Source organism: Hippopotamus amphibius, chromosome 8, assembly GCF_030028045.1.
Source record: "Hippopotamus amphibius kiboko isolate mHipAmp2 chromosome 8, mHipAmp2.hap2, whole genome shotgun sequence".
NCBI classification, from domain to species: domain Eukaryota; kingdom Metazoa; phylum Chordata; class Mammalia; order Artiodactyla; family Hippopotamidae; genus Hippopotamus; species Hippopotamus amphibius.
Window position 1 is genome coordinate 5,011,309 of NC_080193.1, and position 17,369 is coordinate 5,028,677.

The following is a 17,369-nucleotide window of genomic DNA, read 5'->3' on the forward strand; positions in this document are numbered from 1 at the left end:
ACTGGCACCCTACAGGAATTAGCTTAACACTAATCACTGTACAGGCAGTCTAGAAGAGGTAAACTATCAAGTAGCTCTGATTACTCACTGTGCACTTTAGAAGTAACCTCATGAGTGTTTGTCAGAGCTAATTTCTTACCTCTACAGCAGACAAAAAGTCTAGGTTACAAGTTGATCTCTTGTTTACTCCCTAAAGTCTTCTTTCAAACCAGAATTCAATGTTCCTTCAAGACTGTATGCAGAAGCCACCTAAGTGCATTGCCTAAAGCAAAGACCTGAAATCTTCTGTTAAGTAATAATTAATACTGTTTAAGTGCTAATCAGTCATGTAGTATGAACTCTGCCCAAATATTCACTCTACAGCAGGGCACCCAGGTAAAACTTTATACTTGCCTGTGATGTTTAGATTACCAAGCCAATACATAACATGGAGAAAATCATATCAGCAATGGGCTGACTTCTGGAGATGGATACACCCTTTACTGACAACTGGATCATGTGACTATTTCTTCAAACATGTGGTTCCACCCCCACCCCAACTGTGAACTACAGTGTTTTTCCCAAAGAGAAGGCTGTTACCCATTTACAGGGTCAATAAAACCAAAGGTAAAAGCATCAAAAGTATAATTCTACCAGTTGTTCTGTTGTGAGGAAACCACACTCAATTTTCTTCTGGGTTTTTAGCAAAGTAAATACAATAGCCTCCTCCTACCGAAAAGTCCACTCTTCTGAAGCTAGACAACCCACTCAGTGACGTTCCTCATTTTGGCCCCTGGATGGCACCACTTCTCTACTAAATAAAGAGTACTGTCTGTGGTGTGACTGTACCAGGTGAAGAATAGTTAACACCTAAGTATGTGAGTAAGCATAACAAAGGAACCAAGTCACAGATTCTCTAAGTGAGGCTTGCTCTCTTTTCTGAAAGCCTGAAGTTGCTGTGTTAGGAGTAGGTGAGAGGGCCTTACCTTGCAGGCGCGGTGGCTGCTGGCTGCTGCCCATAGGCTGGGTAAGCAGGCTGAGTGCCATATGCAGACTGAGCCGCATAGGAGGCCTGGGTGGTAGTGACCGTAGCAGTGGTGGTATCGTAAGCACCAGTGCCGTACCCCTGGACAGGCTGACTGTATGCCTGGGGGGCAGTTGGAGTAGAATATCCTAGAACAAAAGAGAGCTACATCAGATTTCTGGCTCCTCCGAGATCTGCCTAGACACTCATTAACAGGACAATCTGTAAACCACCTATTTTCAATCATCATGATATTTAGCTCCTTTAAATATTTCCCCTTCAGTAGAAGTAGCAACAAACCAATATTTAAAGGCTAAGTTTTCTGAAAATACTCAAGTTTTCAGCAAAGCACTGTCTCTTTTGCCCTAAACCACACCTAACAGAAAGGAGGAGAGAGAGAGTAGGCCATAGGGAGTGCTGGTATAGAAAAAAGGGCTCCCTTTGCCCCCTTTGAAACCAGTATAGACTGGTTTTGCTAGCATGCCGTCTTAAGTTTTTCAACTAAAGTACCCCCAAAACCTCTCCAACAGGAATACAATGTCCCAGAAAGGGAGGTAAAAGGCAAATGACACATCTTAAAGTAGCTACAAAGTTTTAGCATGAAAACCTATCCTCTGGAATTATTTGCTTTCAGTCCCCAAGCATCATGGGCAGTTCACGTTTAAGGAAACTGGAAACTGCAGAGAATATGTGTTTAATTTTCAGTGAGATGTTAACAATTGATTAAACACTCTTAAGAACTGCTAATTTTGTTTCGGGTAACAAACAACTAAGAAAATGCTTGTTACCAGCAAAAAGATTTGAAATGGCACATTAATAATAAAGACATACTACAAATTATATTTGCTTACGTACATATGACCAACAAAGGTTTTCCTATTCAACTTTTTTGATAAATTATTTTAAGTTAAACTTAACATTCCCAACATAAACACTGAAAAGGTAAATGTTTTTCACATAATAAAACCATTTGAGAGTCTAGGCCAGCCATCAAATTACCCACCACGAGAAAATGAGTCTTTTTTTCTGCTCACCAATACTGGACGTGGACTCTGTAACCTCCTTGCTATTTCCCTAACCAAATGTTACAGACCTGCTGTCAAAGCTGTGCAGAGACCAAGCTAGGCTCTCTCCTTAGTTCCTGCCTCTGCCAGACAAGCCAGGATCCATGACCTGTCTTTTTTCTTTTTTGGTGCTGCACTGCACGGCTTGAGGGATCTTAGTTCCCCAAACAGGGACTGAACCTGGACCCTGGAATCCTAACCACTGGACCACCAGGAACTCCCGGGATCCATGCCCTTTCACCTGGAACTTGGGCTTGGAACATAACAACCACTGCCCCCAGAACTGCAGCTCCTAACTTGAGTCCCTTTCCTTTAAGAGGTGTTATAACCTTTCCTGGTGCTTGGCTTTCCTCCCTCCTACTCCTCCCTCATGGTCAACGAGCACAAGTAAGCCATGCAATAAAAAGTTGGGTCTAGCTGTCAGCATTTACGTCCATCAAAGAAAAATCCAGGGACTTCTTAGGTGGCGCAGATTGGGAATCTGCCTGCCAATGCAGGGGACATGGGTTCGAACCCTGCCCCAGGAAGATACCACATGCCGCGGAGCAACTAAGCCCGTGAACCACAACTAAAAAGAGGAAGGAAGGAAGGAAGGGGAAAGAAAAAGAAAGGAAGGAAGGAAGAGGAAAGAAGGAAGAAAAGAATAGAAAAGAAAAAGAAAGAAAAAGAAAAAAACCCAAATTTTGCTAAAGTAAAAAAATTTCAGTACTTAAACTTCAGTTAGAATAAAGTGTCCTCACTATACACAAAACTTACTAGCCAAAAACAAACACCAACTTCCCTTTGTACAATCTAAAGTGTCATCTTTTGTAGCACAGAGTACAATACTTCCTTCTCCATCCCAAACACTTTAAGGAAATTCTGAAATTACACAAAAACAGTAATTTCCTTCTCAAATATGTTGGGCTGAAATGTACATGAAAGCTTATTTCACAGAACAGGGAGCCCCAAGCACTGGAAGCTTTTTAAGTTGGCATGTAACTCATCTGAACTGTTTGTTTAATTTAAAAGTTCTTTGCAGAATCCTGATGTCAATCATATAAAACACTCATTTATTTAAATTTAACTGGAATCTTATTCCACCTACCCTATTTACTCCTACACAGTTTTTCCCCTACATGACAGGCCCTCTATAAGATTTACAAGAACAATTAAACAATAACAACAAACTGGTAAGGGCAATAACTCATGTCATAAACTCAAAGCAACAGAGCCTTGTAGTGCTAAAGATTATAGCAATAGACACTAGGTTAATTAATAATCTTTTAATTAATTTGTAGTACCCACACAAGCAGCCAAGCAAAATGAGCAAATATTAACAGAGCAAAATGATTTAATGACAATAAAAAAAGTCCAACAGCAAAAAGACAACATATCTGCTATGTGTTGATGAATTTAAGGAAAAAGGTAGTAAGAAACATCACACAAACCAACCAGAATTTTTGTTCAACTTCAACAGTAAAAACTAAAGTCTGAGATTTCTATTCCAATTAATGAGTTGAGATTTATATAGTCCCATTCTCATGATGCTTAATTTTAAAATATTCTAGATAAGAGTCTTTTTATATATTTCTCTCAGTAATTATCCAATGACTCATGTGCAAAGGCAGTATGAGAGGTAAGGAAAAAAGTATGAAGTGTGCTTGAGCCTACTTACTAGTGTTAGGGGCCTACTTGGTTTGATTCAGCCTCTATTTGCTGACCACGTTTAATTTTAGTTCCTACACTCCAAAAGTTGATGGGAGAATTAGGCAAGATATGCACGTTCTTCCATAAACTACAGAGGGAATACATGGCTCTATAAAACCTAGAAGACTACTGTACTTCCTATAAATGACTTTATCATGTTCTTACAAAATGATCCAAAGACTCCAAAGGCTAGATCTAAGCTGTATTATTTAATTTCAGATGATATTTATTTTTAAAATGAGTTAAGGTGGTCAAAAAGATACAAAACATCTAGTCATAAAATAAATCAGTCATGGGGACGTAATGTGCAGCACGGTGACTACAGTTAACAATACTGTATTGTATATGTGAAAGTTGCCACGAGAGAAGATCCTAAAAGTTCTCATCAAAAGGATGTGTGGTGATTCATGTTAACTAGACTTATTATGGTGATCATTTCACTATACATACAAATACTGAATCATTATGTTGTATACCTGAAACTAATGTTATATATGTCAATTACATCTTGTTAAAAACATAACTCGAATATGCAAAGTTCATCTCACAATTTCAAAATTCTGTGCTAAAAATACAAACTGCTTAGTTTCAGTTCCAGCTTTTCCTACAGTTGCCAACTAACAACCACAGAAAGTTTAAACATTTCCCATCCTATTCAATGATATGTTAATTAGATTAGGAAATACTTCCCATCAAATCCAGGACATTGTCACACAATGAAATAAATTATAGGTGGGTTTCTCTCTATTAATGACTCTGATAGACCATATATAATTTGGGGATTAAAGAGAGTCTGAAAAATAAGTTTTTACATCTTTAAGGTAGGGATCCTGAAATGTTATACAGCACTAAACATAAAAAAGTTACTGTAAAATTTTCAAAGGCTCTACTTTCAACCCCAATATTAAGATACAACTTATTCTAATTATTAAAAAATTTTCTTCCTGCTCCCTGGAATGTTGTTACATATATATTTAAGACACAGTATGGATTAAAATAATTCATTAACACTTAAACAGAAAATAAAATGTGTCTGGACTGGAAACCAACCAACAGACAAACATTACACATGCAGGGTGGCAATCTGTTCCTCTAAATAAATCTAATCATGCAATCTATCCTTCAGGGAATAGGGTGAAATCAGCTGGGGAGGAGTCACCTGAAATACCTTTGAGAACGTTAACAACTATTATTAAGGCTTGACACAAAATAACGTAATAATGTAAAATAAAACAAAGCAAAACCTTTCCCCAAATCACAGAAAGAAAAAGGACATGGATCTGCGAATGGCACCTGAAGCAGTTTTCCATTAGCACCTTGTTGTGTGTGATGTTAGAAAGTTTGAGGGTTAAACAAATGAAAACACCTAAGGGGTTAACATTACAGGGTTAGACAAGATGGAAAGCATTTCCCATGCAAGAATGAGCAGGATAGTCAAACCTGTACTGGTCCCTTCTACTGTGGAAAGCACAAAACAAAAAGTAGAGGGCACACTATCAGATGAGGCAAACAGATGTGAAAATCAGTTTGATTTTTTAAGCAGCTTAGTTTAAGAAGGCTCATTCTTACCCAGTATTAGCATTAGCACAATCTTTTATATATTCTCCATTTTGTCGTGAGATTATTCAATACACTGTATAAAATAGTTAGAAGAAAAAGTTCTTTCTTCCCCACCCACATTCTATTAGAGATCCCTCAAGAATATAAGGAAAAGGAAAAAAACAAAACAAAAAACCCTCCTAAGAATAAAGGATTCCCAGATGCCATGGTGTCAACCAGAATATACACCCAAGAGCACAAGTAACAAGCTTCTTAGCAAACACCCTAGCTAATGTGACCCCAAAGTCTCTCTAGAGTCTTACCAGTGGGAGGCTGTCCATAAGAAGTTGCATAGGCGGTCTGCCCATAGGTTGCAGTGGTCTGAGCCTGGGTATAGCTGACATCAGTGGGCTGTCCATAGGTTCCATAACTTTGTTGCCCATATGCCTGCTCAAAAAAAGAGCATTCAAGAACTTCATTTATGAATCAAAGTGGACTGACTTACTTCTAAGTTCCTAAATTGGAAAACCAAAGTCAAAAATACGCTTTCTAAAAAAAGATTTAAAAAAACAGACAAGTGATCACAGTATCATGAATGCTTGTTTTCCCTTATCTAATCCACTAATGTTTTCATGAACTACAAAAAGGTTCCTGAGATAATGAAGCAAAACCTCAATTTAGTGATACAGGACATTAACAAGATGCCCTCAAATGATGAACAATGAAGGAACAGGTATATAATTGCCAGCACTTAGTATAGTAGTTTTAGCAAATGGAAATGAATGCTAGGAAGATAAAATGAACAATGAAAATGGGGCTAAAATCTATCAGATAATTTTGAAAACTATATTTTCAACGTGAGATGATTTAAAAATTATCACACCACTACAAAGAAAATGAAGAACACTGCATATCTCCTTAAGGTTAGCACAGCGAGAGGACTGTCTTTTGAACTTGGACATCAGTAATACTTAAAACTTGGCAAGGAATGAGCTGTTCTTTCAGATATGAGCAAGCTTACATTCTAGATGTGAATGACCAGTTATGTAAAATCTGCCAGACATCACATTCTGCCTGTCCTATAATGTTTCCATGGCAGAGCTAGTAGTATCTGTTTCATGCTACAGACCATTTCAGAATCTGAGGTAATAGTGAGAACACTGGGTGGCTAATTTCTAGTATATGTTGGCCTAGACTTTAAAATAGACTCATGTACTAGAAAGAACTCAGAAGCCCTATAGTTAGGCAGCCATAAGAGCTGACCCATCACTTACTGTGCGACCACTGGCGAATGGCATAATATCTATGCACTGCAATTTTTCATCTGCAAAATGTCATAATATCACCTTCCATTGCAGAACTGTTGCATGATTAAGTTAAATAAATTTAAACACAAAATATGTAGAAGGAACAAGCATGGAGCAAAACACCTAACTTGAGAAATGATACTAGAAAGGAAATGAGAGCTAGCAACTCCCAGTTTGAGGGTGGTTTCATTACAATGGCACTCCCACTGTGAAGTTTAAATGCCTGTGTATTTTATGAGTACAAGCACATTATACTTTTTTTTTTGAAAAAGATTCGTGCTAGCTGTTGTTTCAATGGCTGATGGAAATATTTTACTTGGAAATGCAGCCTCATATAATTATCTTAAAGATTACCTGCGTGGTCTGTGCATATCCTTGAGTGGGCTGGGCGGTGTAAGCACTGTAGCTGTTAAGAGAAATTAAATGCAAGAACTGAATATAGAACATTCAGATTCCATCACTAAATCCTCTACAATCAGAGGAGGCTCTGTACTCTAAAAAACAACTGATCACAGCCAAAGTACTGTTGTAAAAGTCTGACTTACCCCTGCTGGGCTGCAGCTTGGCTGTATGTACTGTAATCTAGAGAAAACAAGGAGAAGATATTGTGAAGCCAGTGTTTAAAAGGAAAGGAAAAAGGGGAAGGAAGGAATTCAGGTGGCAGAAAAATGAATTTTTTAAACTGTACTGAGAGAACCTACATGACAACACAGGTCCAAATGAGTACCTCTTACCTTTCAACAACAAACCAAAATATAAGTCTGAGCCAGTTAAACAAAAGATTTGAACAAAGTGCCAGCTAATGAGGTCAAGATCAGCTGATTTGGCAAAGATACTTTGCATGTCCCCATGACTACAAACCTCCCTTAACCACAGGCTATTTCAAACACAGGATCATCATCCTAAAACTAACAGGAGAAAAAGATAAACTCAACAGGATCCAAAGTTTTACCTTCATACAAAAAGGAGGCATGCAACAATATAACAATGTTTAACACTATAATGGTTACCCCAGTAGCTACATCTCAAAAATCGGTTGGAAAAAAAAAAAAAATCACTCCCTCACTTCAGCAAGCTAGACCAACCATAATTCCCTTAGGAGGACTGTGAAATGAAATGGCAGAAAACAAGAGGGCAGTCATCTCAATCCAGTATTCTAAAGGGTTTGCTGACTGTATGAGCGCTACATGTGTAGAATAATGTAAAAACTAGACACATTATAAGTACCAGGGAAGCAGCTAAGGCAGAATCATAACTGGCAGAGAAGCATTTAATCTTTTGGGAAGCAATTTGGTTTTAGGTAACACTCAAGTGATTTCAACTTAAAAAAAAAAAATACAACTTTTCTTCCTCTCTCCTAGGTAAACCTTCCTACAATTTTCCTTTTCATAAGAAACTTACAACATGCACAAAAAAGAACTAATAAAATAAACAAAAACCCCCTCTGCTCCACTGAAACGTCTACAAGTAGTGAAAACAAACAAAATAAATGGTTAAGCAGTTTTCGTGGAACTACTGAATTAAACATACATCTATCTTAAAGAAGTTAAAGAAATTATTTTAAAAGAATCCTGTCCAATTCTTTGCTCTCCACAAGAACTATGCATCTTATTCTATGTTAGAAGACAACAGTGCCATTAAGGCAGACCAAAGGGTCCTTTCTCCTTCCTTTTCCAGTCAGAAAACAGTCCCTCATCTGAAAGTAATAGTTGACGGCTCTTCACTAGGGGGTTTCTAACCCCACTCTAGTCAAAGCCTGCTTCACAGTTCACCTGGCCTGCCCCAGAGCACTTTGCTGCATCCATCTCTTTAACTTGGCTTATTTTTCACCTCTCTACACTTCACTCGACCACCTTCCTTCCTCTATACACCCTTAACTCAGCACCCTGAATCTTCAACAGTATCAAATCAATGGCCGAAGGCTATGTATAATGAACAAATGGATTTGATCAAGATAATCTTAGCTCTGTATGTGACATACAAAAAATAAATACAAATCACTTCTTCCATGTCGTAGTTACAAAATAAACACACCAATGAAGCATCAAAAATTAAATATTTCAACCTACATTCTGCTGAGGCTTCCGTGTGAGAAAGGATTCTAAATCGCAGAGTGAAAGTTCAATGTTTGCAAGAAGACTTTTACACAAGAACAGTTATGTAAAACATAAAACTGGCAAAGCTGACATGGAACAAGGAATTATCTCAGATCAGAGCAGCTGAAGACTACATTAAAAATACAGGACAGTCTGAGGAGAGAGGGGGCTGTGATTCGGGGGGACCTCCAGAGTGCTGGCAATGTTCTATTTCTTAGTGTGAATGGTGGTTACTTCGGAGTTCGTGCTGTAATTCTTCTTTAAAGTAGACATATACTTTAGGTACTTTTCTATACATGCTATACATGAGGAGGAAAAACAACCAACATTACCCAAGGTGGTGGCTTTTAAGATACTTTAGGGCAGTCACCATCCAAACTGTAGAGATTTATAGCTTCAGACTACATCACGAGTTACTCACTATGGGACAACTCCGTGGAAGCCAAAATGCTTTGCTGTAAGGTCAGAAGGTAAGGGCTCAAAAAGCTCTTAAAAGGTCTAGCTTAACCCCTTCATTTTGAAGGAAAGGAAACCAAAGTCCAGATAAGTTAATGACCCCCGCCAAAGGGCCCCCAGCCAGGCCTACTACCGTGTGTCTACATAATCCACAACTGTAATTCTAATATAGTATGTGATGGTTACCAGTAAACAGAGCTAGAGTAAAGCAGAACGAAAAATTGCCAAGTCCAGCCACACACAAATTTGAACACACTCATATTTACTCCCCAAACTTTAACAGGGAAGGAAGAATAGCACTCCCCCTTACAAAATCCTAACACTGCAGGGAAGAGGAAACCAATGGTTTCTGAGGAAACCATTTCCCACCAGGATGTGTCTAGGACTGTGGTTATTTCAGAGTCCTTTCTTCTAGGGGCACTCTGTACCCTGGCACTAATAGCCAACATCTACCTGCTTGTTTACTGACTACATAGCTGGGGGCAGTTCTTAAACTGTTCTTCCGTTGCTGGATTCTGCACCCTTTTCAAATTAAAACTCTTGAAGGACCCAGAGCTTTTCCCATCTTCCCTCTTCTCCAACTGCCTCTAAGGCCTTGAAGTCAGGCTGCCTAAGAACACCCCCAGAGGCAAAAATGCCCCACGCGACCAATAACAGCAGGTCACGTTTAGGCTACTCTTATACACTCCGGGCGTCAAGGACCACCCTAGACATCACATTCCAGCCCCCACCCGGGCTTTCTTTCAAAGTCTAGTTCGCGCCTCCTTCAGCTCCGTTCTATTAGTCCACGAAATAAACAAGCCTCTCAGCTTAACCTAAGCGAATAAACGTGCGAGACGATTACTTAAGCATAATTCAAACGCCGACTGGGGCCTTTTGTTTCCCTTAAGTCACAGACGCCAGAAATTTCTTTCGGTGGGGATTTCTGGCCTCACGATCCGGGTTGGCCTCATTATACAACAGATCTCCCTCGGCGTTTGATGAAAAATGGCCCTGGGAAGCCACTTAATTGCTATCTGAGAAGGGAAGGAGGATTAATAATGGTAAAAAACGAATCCCGAAGATGCAGCCAACTGGGAGACTGTAAGCGGGGAGGGGGGGACGGACAGACACACACACACACAAAGTCTAAAGCCCAGTCGGGGAGAAGTTCCGCTTGGGGGGCTGGTGCCCGCCGACAGAGCAGCTCGGCGGCCCCGGACGCCCCAGTCGACCGGGCTTTAAGGATGACGGGACTCCCGCTCAAAGGTCGGCGCCCCTCGGCTCACAAATCCGTGAAGCCCTTCTCGTTTATTTGCTTCCCCCGCCCCGGGCTTCTCGGTGAGGCAGAGCAGCCCGAGAGATTGGGCTGCCGCCCTAGAAATAAAATTGGGGGGGGGGGGAGTCAGGGGGGCAGCGGGACTGAGGCTTCTCGAACCGCCGCCAGCACCCCACCCCGGGTTTCAGGGTGCCGGGCCCGAGGCCTGGCCGAACCCTCCCCCCACCCCCACGCGAGGCCCCCCGAGGCCGCAAGCCCCGCCCACGTGGCTCGCAGCCCAGAGCGCGGGGCCCGACGGCCACCACACAATGGAGGCCAAGGCAGGCCCCGCGTGTCCCCGCCGCCTCCAGCCCCCCGCGCGCCCGGGGCGCCGGAAGGTTCCAGAACCGGCCTGCCCGGTGGGGGGAGGGGAAAGAGCGGAGGGGGACGCCGGCCGTCGAGCTCCTCGAGCCGCGACGGGTACCTCACACCCTTCTCGGCAGGCCCACTCAGTCGTCCCGGCCACCCCCTGAGACGAGCACCCCCTAATTTGGGCGTCCCGGCCGTCGCCGGCGCGACCGCAGTTCCACCACACTCACCCGTGGACGCCATTTTCTCTCCTTCCTTCTCGTTCTCTCAACGTCCGTCTCCCTCTCGCTTTCCCTCTAGGCGCCGCACTGCGCAGGCGTGAAACCCGCAACCTCGGGCGCTACCATCGGGCCAGGCCACGGGGGTGGGGGAAGGAGGTATGACCCACAGCTTTCTCGTCCTTCGCGCTCGCAACTCTAGTCCTAATCTCAGAAGAGCACCGGATGTGACGTGCGAGCCAAAATAGCACCGCAGGGGCGGGAGCGGCTGGTGAGTGGATCTTGGTAACAGATCGTAGTGATTCTCCGGTCGGTGCTAGGTTGTTTGCAATGGTTACGCCCGCTGGCTCTAGGGACCGTCTCTGAAGAGTCTGCCTTGGAGGGAAACGGAGGCCGGCGGGAGGGCTGGGGGAAGGGACCCGGGCCTAGAACAACTGCTGACTAATCGGCGGACGGCGGAGGAGGGGGTGGCGTGCCGACCGGTCGGCCGGGGTCACGCGCCCGAGGGCGAGCGCAATGGGCTCGGGGCACCTGGGCGTCGGCGGGAAGCCAGAGTACAGACTCCCAGCCAAGGGCTCCACTCGGCCTTCTGGGGGCGGGGGGTGCGCTGCGCTGTGAGTAACCCAGACACGTGGCCCGGCAGGCGGGGGAGGGGGCCACGCCGGTGGGCTGGTTGGGAGGCCCCGAACGTAGCGCCCGGCCCAAGAGCCCCCCCAGTAACGGTCGAGGTTGAGAAGACCCTTTAATCACCCCTCATCCAACACCCTTGTTTTTACAAAAGGGGAAACTGAGGCCCAAGGAATTGGGGTACTTTTCCTAAAATCACAAAGCTGAGCCCCACCCACACCCTGGGACCCCCCCCCCCACGACTCTCCAACACCCGGAAGAATTGTCCCTGTCGTTGTCTTTCCATTCTGTCCTCCCGCCTTCCCAGTAAGGCAGGGCTTGATGGTGCACAGCCCCATTTTATAAAGAGACTGAGGCCTGGAATGTTCAGATAGCAGTTATGTTTGTCCGTGGGCAAGTCTCTCACTCTTGCTAAAGTACCCGGGGGGATGGTTGTGAGGGCGCAGGAGAAGGCTTGCAGTGGGTGCCTTGGCTTCCTGCAAGGCTGACACCTGCTTGACTTTTTGGACTTAACCCAGTCTCCCGAGGCAGATGCCCAGGTCTAGTGAAGGACAGGGCTCACCCAAATCTTCAGCAGGACCTGGAGTGAAGCTAGTGCCTTTCTTTCAGTGAACACATCATGAAGGACGAGCGATGTGCTAGGAGCACCCTGGGGAACTTGACCACGAATGAGTAAGAGGAGCACCCCTCCTCCCCTAGTTCAGACCACCTGCCTGGAGGAAGATAGGCCAAGTGGTGCTCATTAGATAGGGTAGGCTCTGTGATGTTGGCGGGGCCAGAGGAGGGGATGGGGACCTTTGAGCTGGGCTTCAAAGGGTGAATAGGAGTTTGTTGTCAGAGGGCTGAAGGGAAAAATGTTGCAGGCAGAGTTTTCTATATTTTTTCCTGCAGGAAACTGGTGGGTGGATTTTGATGCCAAGGATGCCCATGACAAGGGAGCAGATGAGGCAGTCTTCTTGTCTCTGGGATTTTGCTTCCTGCCCTATAAAATCAGCTCAGTAGTGGGAGTCCTCAGACAGGCTGGGGTACAGGAGTGAGGGGATTCCAGCAGGGCCTAGAAGATAGGCTGGATGTGAGGAGGGAGAACAGGGGAGAGAAAGCCTTGCCTTGTGGGCAGGAAATTGGCATATCTGAGGGCCGGAGCAGCTGCTTTTATGTTGAGGCTTCCTGTTGTTGGGGCTGGCCAGGATGGCTGCAGTTTACTGAGCAGGAACTGTGGGCCTGCCTGAGTCCATTCCTTTTTCTCATCCTATGAGGAATGGATTTTCTTAACCCCCAATTTATGGATGAGAAAGGAGAGGCTCCAGATTTGCCCAAAGAGGGATACACAGGAAGAAGTGTAGTGGATGCTGAAACCTTTCTGTGAAAGGGAGGGTAGGGCCAGAGGGGCTGTGGTCAGGGCTCGAGGAAGGGGACGTCTCTGTCCAGTATCACTGTGTGCACTCCAGGTGTGAGACTCCTGCTGCCCCTCCTCCAACCCTTCTGCTCCACCCCCTCCCTAATCTGCCTGCTCTTTGGCTGGCCTCGCCCCCTCCATCAAGGGCAGCTGAGGCCACCTGGAGCTCTAAGTCAGTGGAGGGGAGGAGGGAGGAAGGTGGCTGGTCTGTAGCCAGAAGGAAGAGGGAGGCAGAGAAAAGCTGCAGGTGGCCCTTAATTTGCACTGGGGGGGCTGCACAAATCCCCCCCCCCAAAAAAAAATTGGGAGTCCAGGGCCCCAGTTCAACTTCCCATTCCCCGTGCTTCCCACTCCAGGCTCCTTTTCAGGGCCCGTCAGGGCTCAGGGACCTTTTGGCTTGGCTTCTTCCCATCCTCAGACATAGACAGGTGCGATGGCTCTGAGTTCCTCTACGGCCAAGTTGCTGCACTGGCCTCTTCAGCCTTGGTTTCTACTTCTGTAAAATGATGCTGTTGCTATGGTAGCTGAGAGGAAGTCAGATAAAAGCTGCAATGATAACTGTTGTTATTGTTTTCCTTTACCCCTAGCACACAGCCCCAAGACCACCTTTGACCACCTTCAGCCAAGCTATGCATGCCAGAGGCCCCCCTGGCCTACTGACCCGGTCACTGCCTCTCGCTTCCTCTCTCCTGATGCTGCTAATGAGCGGCCTGTGGCTGCTGGGGGCCGGCCCCAGCCTCGTCCTGGCCCCAGAGCTGCTGCTGGACCCTTGGCAGGGTGAGGGCTGGCCACATGGGCCTTGGAGGAGGCAGGAGACTTGCTGTAGGGCCTGCGACCAATTGGCAGGAGGAGCGTGCCTCCTGCAGTGGTCAGGGAAGGATAGGACCCAGGACCCCAGGGACGGTCAGCCTTGGACGGGAGCGTGCCCAGCTCAACCACAGCCAAGAAGGGAGGGCTGAGGACCCAGGCAGAGGGGCCAGCGAAGGGTGGGAGCCTGTGAGTAGGAATTCTGTTTTAGATGGCTCCCCTTAATGGTGACTTTCCCTTAAAATTAATAGTTTTAGCTAAGCCCAAGAACGGGGAGGAGGTGCTAGGGGTTCAGGGAGTGACCCCAGCTGAGCACCTGTTTCCCAAGAACGACAGCTTTCATTTACATTTGAGGAACCTAAATGATGCTCACAGAAGTGAAGTAACTTATGCATGGTTGGTTGTTCTTAAGAAGACCAAGTGTTGGGTCTGGTTTATTGTACTTAAAGCACCAGGGGGTCAGTCACAGTGTTTGGGAGCTCTTGGTCCCCCCACCAGTGATTAAAGTGCTGGCAGTGGGCAGACTTTGGCTCCTGGCGAGGGGAGGCTGGCTGAGTGGGGAGCCCTGGTGGGGGGTGATTCCCCACTTGGCACACCTGGGCCGCCCTTGAGGGTTAGGGCCATATAACCTGGCACATAAGCCCCTTCTCTCTGCCAGCGCACCGGCTGTTGACACATGCCCTGGGCCACACAGCCCTCCCCGGCCTGCTGCTGAGCCTGCTGCTCCTGCCCACGCTGGGCTGGCAGCAGGAGTGCCACCTGGGTACGCTGCGGTTCCTGCATGCCTCCACGCTGCTCGCCCTGGCCTCCGGGCTGCTGGCTGTGCTGCTGGCAGGCCTTGGGGTGTCCAGCGCAGCCGGGGGCTGCGGATACATGCCTGTTCACCTGGCCATGCTGGCGGGGCAGGGTTACCACCCTAGACGGCCCCACGGGGCACGGCCACCGTGGCTCCTGCCGTGGCTGCTGCTCGCCCTGACGCCACTGCTCAGCTCCGAGCCACCCTTCCTGCAGCTCTTCTGTGGCCTCCTGGCTGGCCTGGCCTGTATCCTTTGCCTGGGTCCATGGCTTGTGTGGACATGTGGGTTCTGTGGCTGGGCCCCCAGGGGTGCCTGAGAAGGAACTGCTACAAGGGGTCAGGCCCCCACATCACACACGTCCCAGGAGCATCTCTGAGTCCTCTCGCCTGGCTCGGGACTGGGGGCTGGCGGCTCGTGGCCACGTAGAGGTGCCAATTACAATTCAAAGGAGCGTTTGGAAGCGGAGGGGCCCGAAGAGGCACTTCATCTGGACATCCCAGTGGAGGTGGCATCTATGTCGAGACCGTGCAGGATGAGGGTTCAGGTGATGAGACGTGGAAAAGGAGAGCACAGGTCTGGCGGACAGTGCGAGGGTGTAAGGACCAAGGTGGGCGTGAGCCTGCGGCTCTCCTGGCACCAAAAGGGGGGACGACCTGCAGCCGGTGGTGCGGGGTGTTCAACACAGGCTTTTGCTCCAAAGATGCTTAATGCCTGTTGGGGACAACAGTGCAGTTGGAGGGAACGGAGGGCGCAGGATGACCCCAGAGTTGTTTAGGACTGGGGACACCCGGCTAAATCCTGGAGAGGGGAGCATGTCGCCCTGGCTGGGGCAGGACCCAGGGGAGGGCCTGGCGTCACAGGCCTGAGCAGGCACACAGGGCTCAGGGGGCAGCGGGCAGGGCGTGGCTGAATGGGGCTGAGGCAGCTTTGCGGGGGAGACACACCCAGCTCTGCTTCTTGTTGGCTGGGTAGCTTCGGGCAGGTCCCTTTTCCTTTCTGAGCCTCTGCTGCTGACGAGGGTGATGACACCTCCCTGGCAGGGCCACAGTGACGGGACAGGAGGGAATGCCTGTCACACACTTGGCTCAGGGCCTGGCGTGCGGCGTGGGCTCACCCCTGGCTAGATGTGGTTTTCCTTGACCGGCCGCCCTGCCCTGGGCAGACAGACGCGGCTGGGGCCTTCCGGTGGCTGGAGGTCTCTGAGCGGCGGCTGCAGGTGCTGCAGGAGGGCATCCTGTGCAGGGCCCTGGCGGGCTGCTGGCCACTCCGGCTCCTTCCCAGCCCAGGCGGCCCCACTGAGCTGCCTGTCATCCATCGTGCTGGAGTGAGGTGAGGGTGCTGCCGAGGACACAGGCCCGGTGGTGGAAGCCATGCGGGTGGCTGGCAGTCAGGCCTTCTTCTGCTTCTTCCCCTCCAGGCCCCCCACCCCTGGACCTCCTTACATGGCCTCCCCTAGCCTCTGGCCCCTCAGAGAAAGCTCAGCCCGGCTCCAACCAGGCCTGGGGCCTGTGCAGCCGCCTTGGGAGGGCTCCTCAGAGGCGGGACTGACCTGGTCTGGGCCCAGCTTCCCCCCGGGGACCCCGCTGTGGGCAGCCCTGGACGAGCAGCTGCTGCAGGAGGGGATCCAGGCCTCTCTCCTTGAGGGGCCAGCCCAGGGTCCCGAGAGCCCACTCTGGCTGCCTAAGTTCTCTGTCTCCTCTCTGCGGTAAGGAGGGGAAGGTAGGGGTGAGGTCCCCTGGTGTGGGGGCTGGAGGTGGTGCTGACATTCCCTCCCTGTTCCCCCATCCCACAGGCTGCAGCAACTGGAGCGCATGGGCTTCCCCACGGAGCAGGCGGTGGTGGCCCTGGCAGCCACGGGCCGTGTGGAGGGTGCTGTGTCACTGTTGGTTGGCGGGGAGATGGGCACTGAGGCGCTGGTGACTCAGGGGAGGGGTGGGCCCGCCCACCCTGAGGGTCCTGGGCCCCCCTAGCACAGGCAGGCCCTCAGATGAGAAGAGGCCCGGCCTGTGGTAGGGAAGTCAGAGCCCAGCCCTGTCTGCTGAGAGCCAGGGTGGGTTCAGGGATGGCCCCCCAGTACCCTGCCCTGGTATCATTTAGAATAAAAACCAGTTCACTTTTCAACCTGGACCTCCTTGGAGGTAGCGGTTGTGTCTGAGTCTTCTACGTCGGCATCCAGGGGATGAATGAATGAATGAGCAGGGAACGAACAGCCGACTGCAGGAGAGCAGCTCCCTGATGTCCAGAGATGTAGTGTCATCAAGTTTCCACCTCCGGGCCTTTGTTGGGCTGGACCCTCTGCCAAGGAGCATTTATCATGTTTCCCAGCTAATTTCTACTCATCCTCAGGTCTTGGCCTACATGGAGCCTTCCTCCAGGAAGCCTTCCCTGATTCTTCAGGAATAGCATCCCTTCGCTGCCCACAGCCCCGCCCGCCCATGATGTCCCTACTGCATAGGGGCCAAGTCAGTCAGTCTCCTCAGGCCTGGCCCAGGGCAGGCTCTGAGGCTGGTGGCTGTGCACTCCCTGGGGGCAGGAAGCAACGTGGGGGTGCCACGGGGGAGAAGCTTCCTCAACTTTGAAGAAGCTGCTCCTCCCTCCTGGCCCCTCTCAGTCCTTGCCCCCTCCCAGGGAGGGGAAGTACAGCCAGAGCCAAGAGGGCAGAGGGCGGGGCATGGGTGTGACTTACGGAGGGGCCGGGGGAGCGGCAAGGCAGAGGAGCCCCGAAGCTGGACTTTGAGGGCCCGTACAGGCAGCTGCAGGTCCC

At 48.4% G+C, this 17,369-nt stretch overlaps 2 protein-coding genes across 8 annotated transcripts in view; one reads left to right on the forward strand and one right to left on the reverse strand.

The window, feature by feature from the left end:
• Window positions 1-11,136, reverse strand: part of EWSR1 (EWS RNA binding protein 1) — a 26,360-nt gene extending 15,224 nt beyond the window's left edge. Inside the window, exons 1-5 of one of the 2 annotated variants that reach the window (XM_057744158.1) lie at window positions 10,991-11,136; window positions 7,148-7,184; window positions 6,957-7,008; window positions 5,619-5,742; window positions 966-1,152 (exon numbers count right to left, since the gene is read on the reverse strand). In XM_057744158.1, the coding sequence (XP_057600141.1) occupies window positions 966-1,152; window positions 5,619-5,742; window positions 6,957-7,008; window positions 7,148-7,184; window positions 10,991-11,003 (413 nt within the window). In that variant the 5' untranslated portion in view covers window positions 11,004-11,136. The remainder of the gene's footprint in view (window positions 1-965; window positions 1,153-5,618; window positions 5,743-6,956; window positions 7,009-7,147; window positions 7,185-10,990) is intronic. The other variant, XM_057744159.1, reaches the window with a different exon arrangement.
• On the forward strand, window positions 10,262-16,729 carry RHBDD3 (rhomboid domain containing 3). 6 transcript variants are annotated; one of them, XM_057744165.1, is made up of 8 exons: window positions 10,262-10,402; window positions 11,061-11,249; window positions 12,215-12,277; window positions 13,589-13,778; window positions 14,467-14,850; window positions 15,772-15,934; window positions 16,023-16,310; window positions 16,398-16,729. In XM_057744165.1, the coding sequence occupies exons 4-8, from the start codon at window positions 13,631-13,633 to the stop codon at window positions 16,573-16,575; spliced, it is 1,161 nt and encodes a 386-aa protein (XP_057600148.1). In that variant the 5' UTR covers window positions 10,262-10,402; window positions 11,061-11,249; window positions 12,215-12,277; window positions 13,589-13,630; the 3' UTR covers window positions 16,576-16,729. The 6 variants fall into 6 exon arrangements, with proteins under 6 accessions (XP_057600148.1, XP_057600146.1, XP_057600145.1 ...); XM_057744163.1 differs by lacking the exon at window positions 12,215-12,277; XM_057744162.1 differs by lacking the exons at window positions 10,262-10,402; window positions 11,061-11,249 and adding an exon at window positions 11,366-11,592 and having other exon boundaries at window positions 12,215-12,356.
• The last annotated feature ends 640 nt before the right edge of the window (window positions 16,730-17,369 follow it).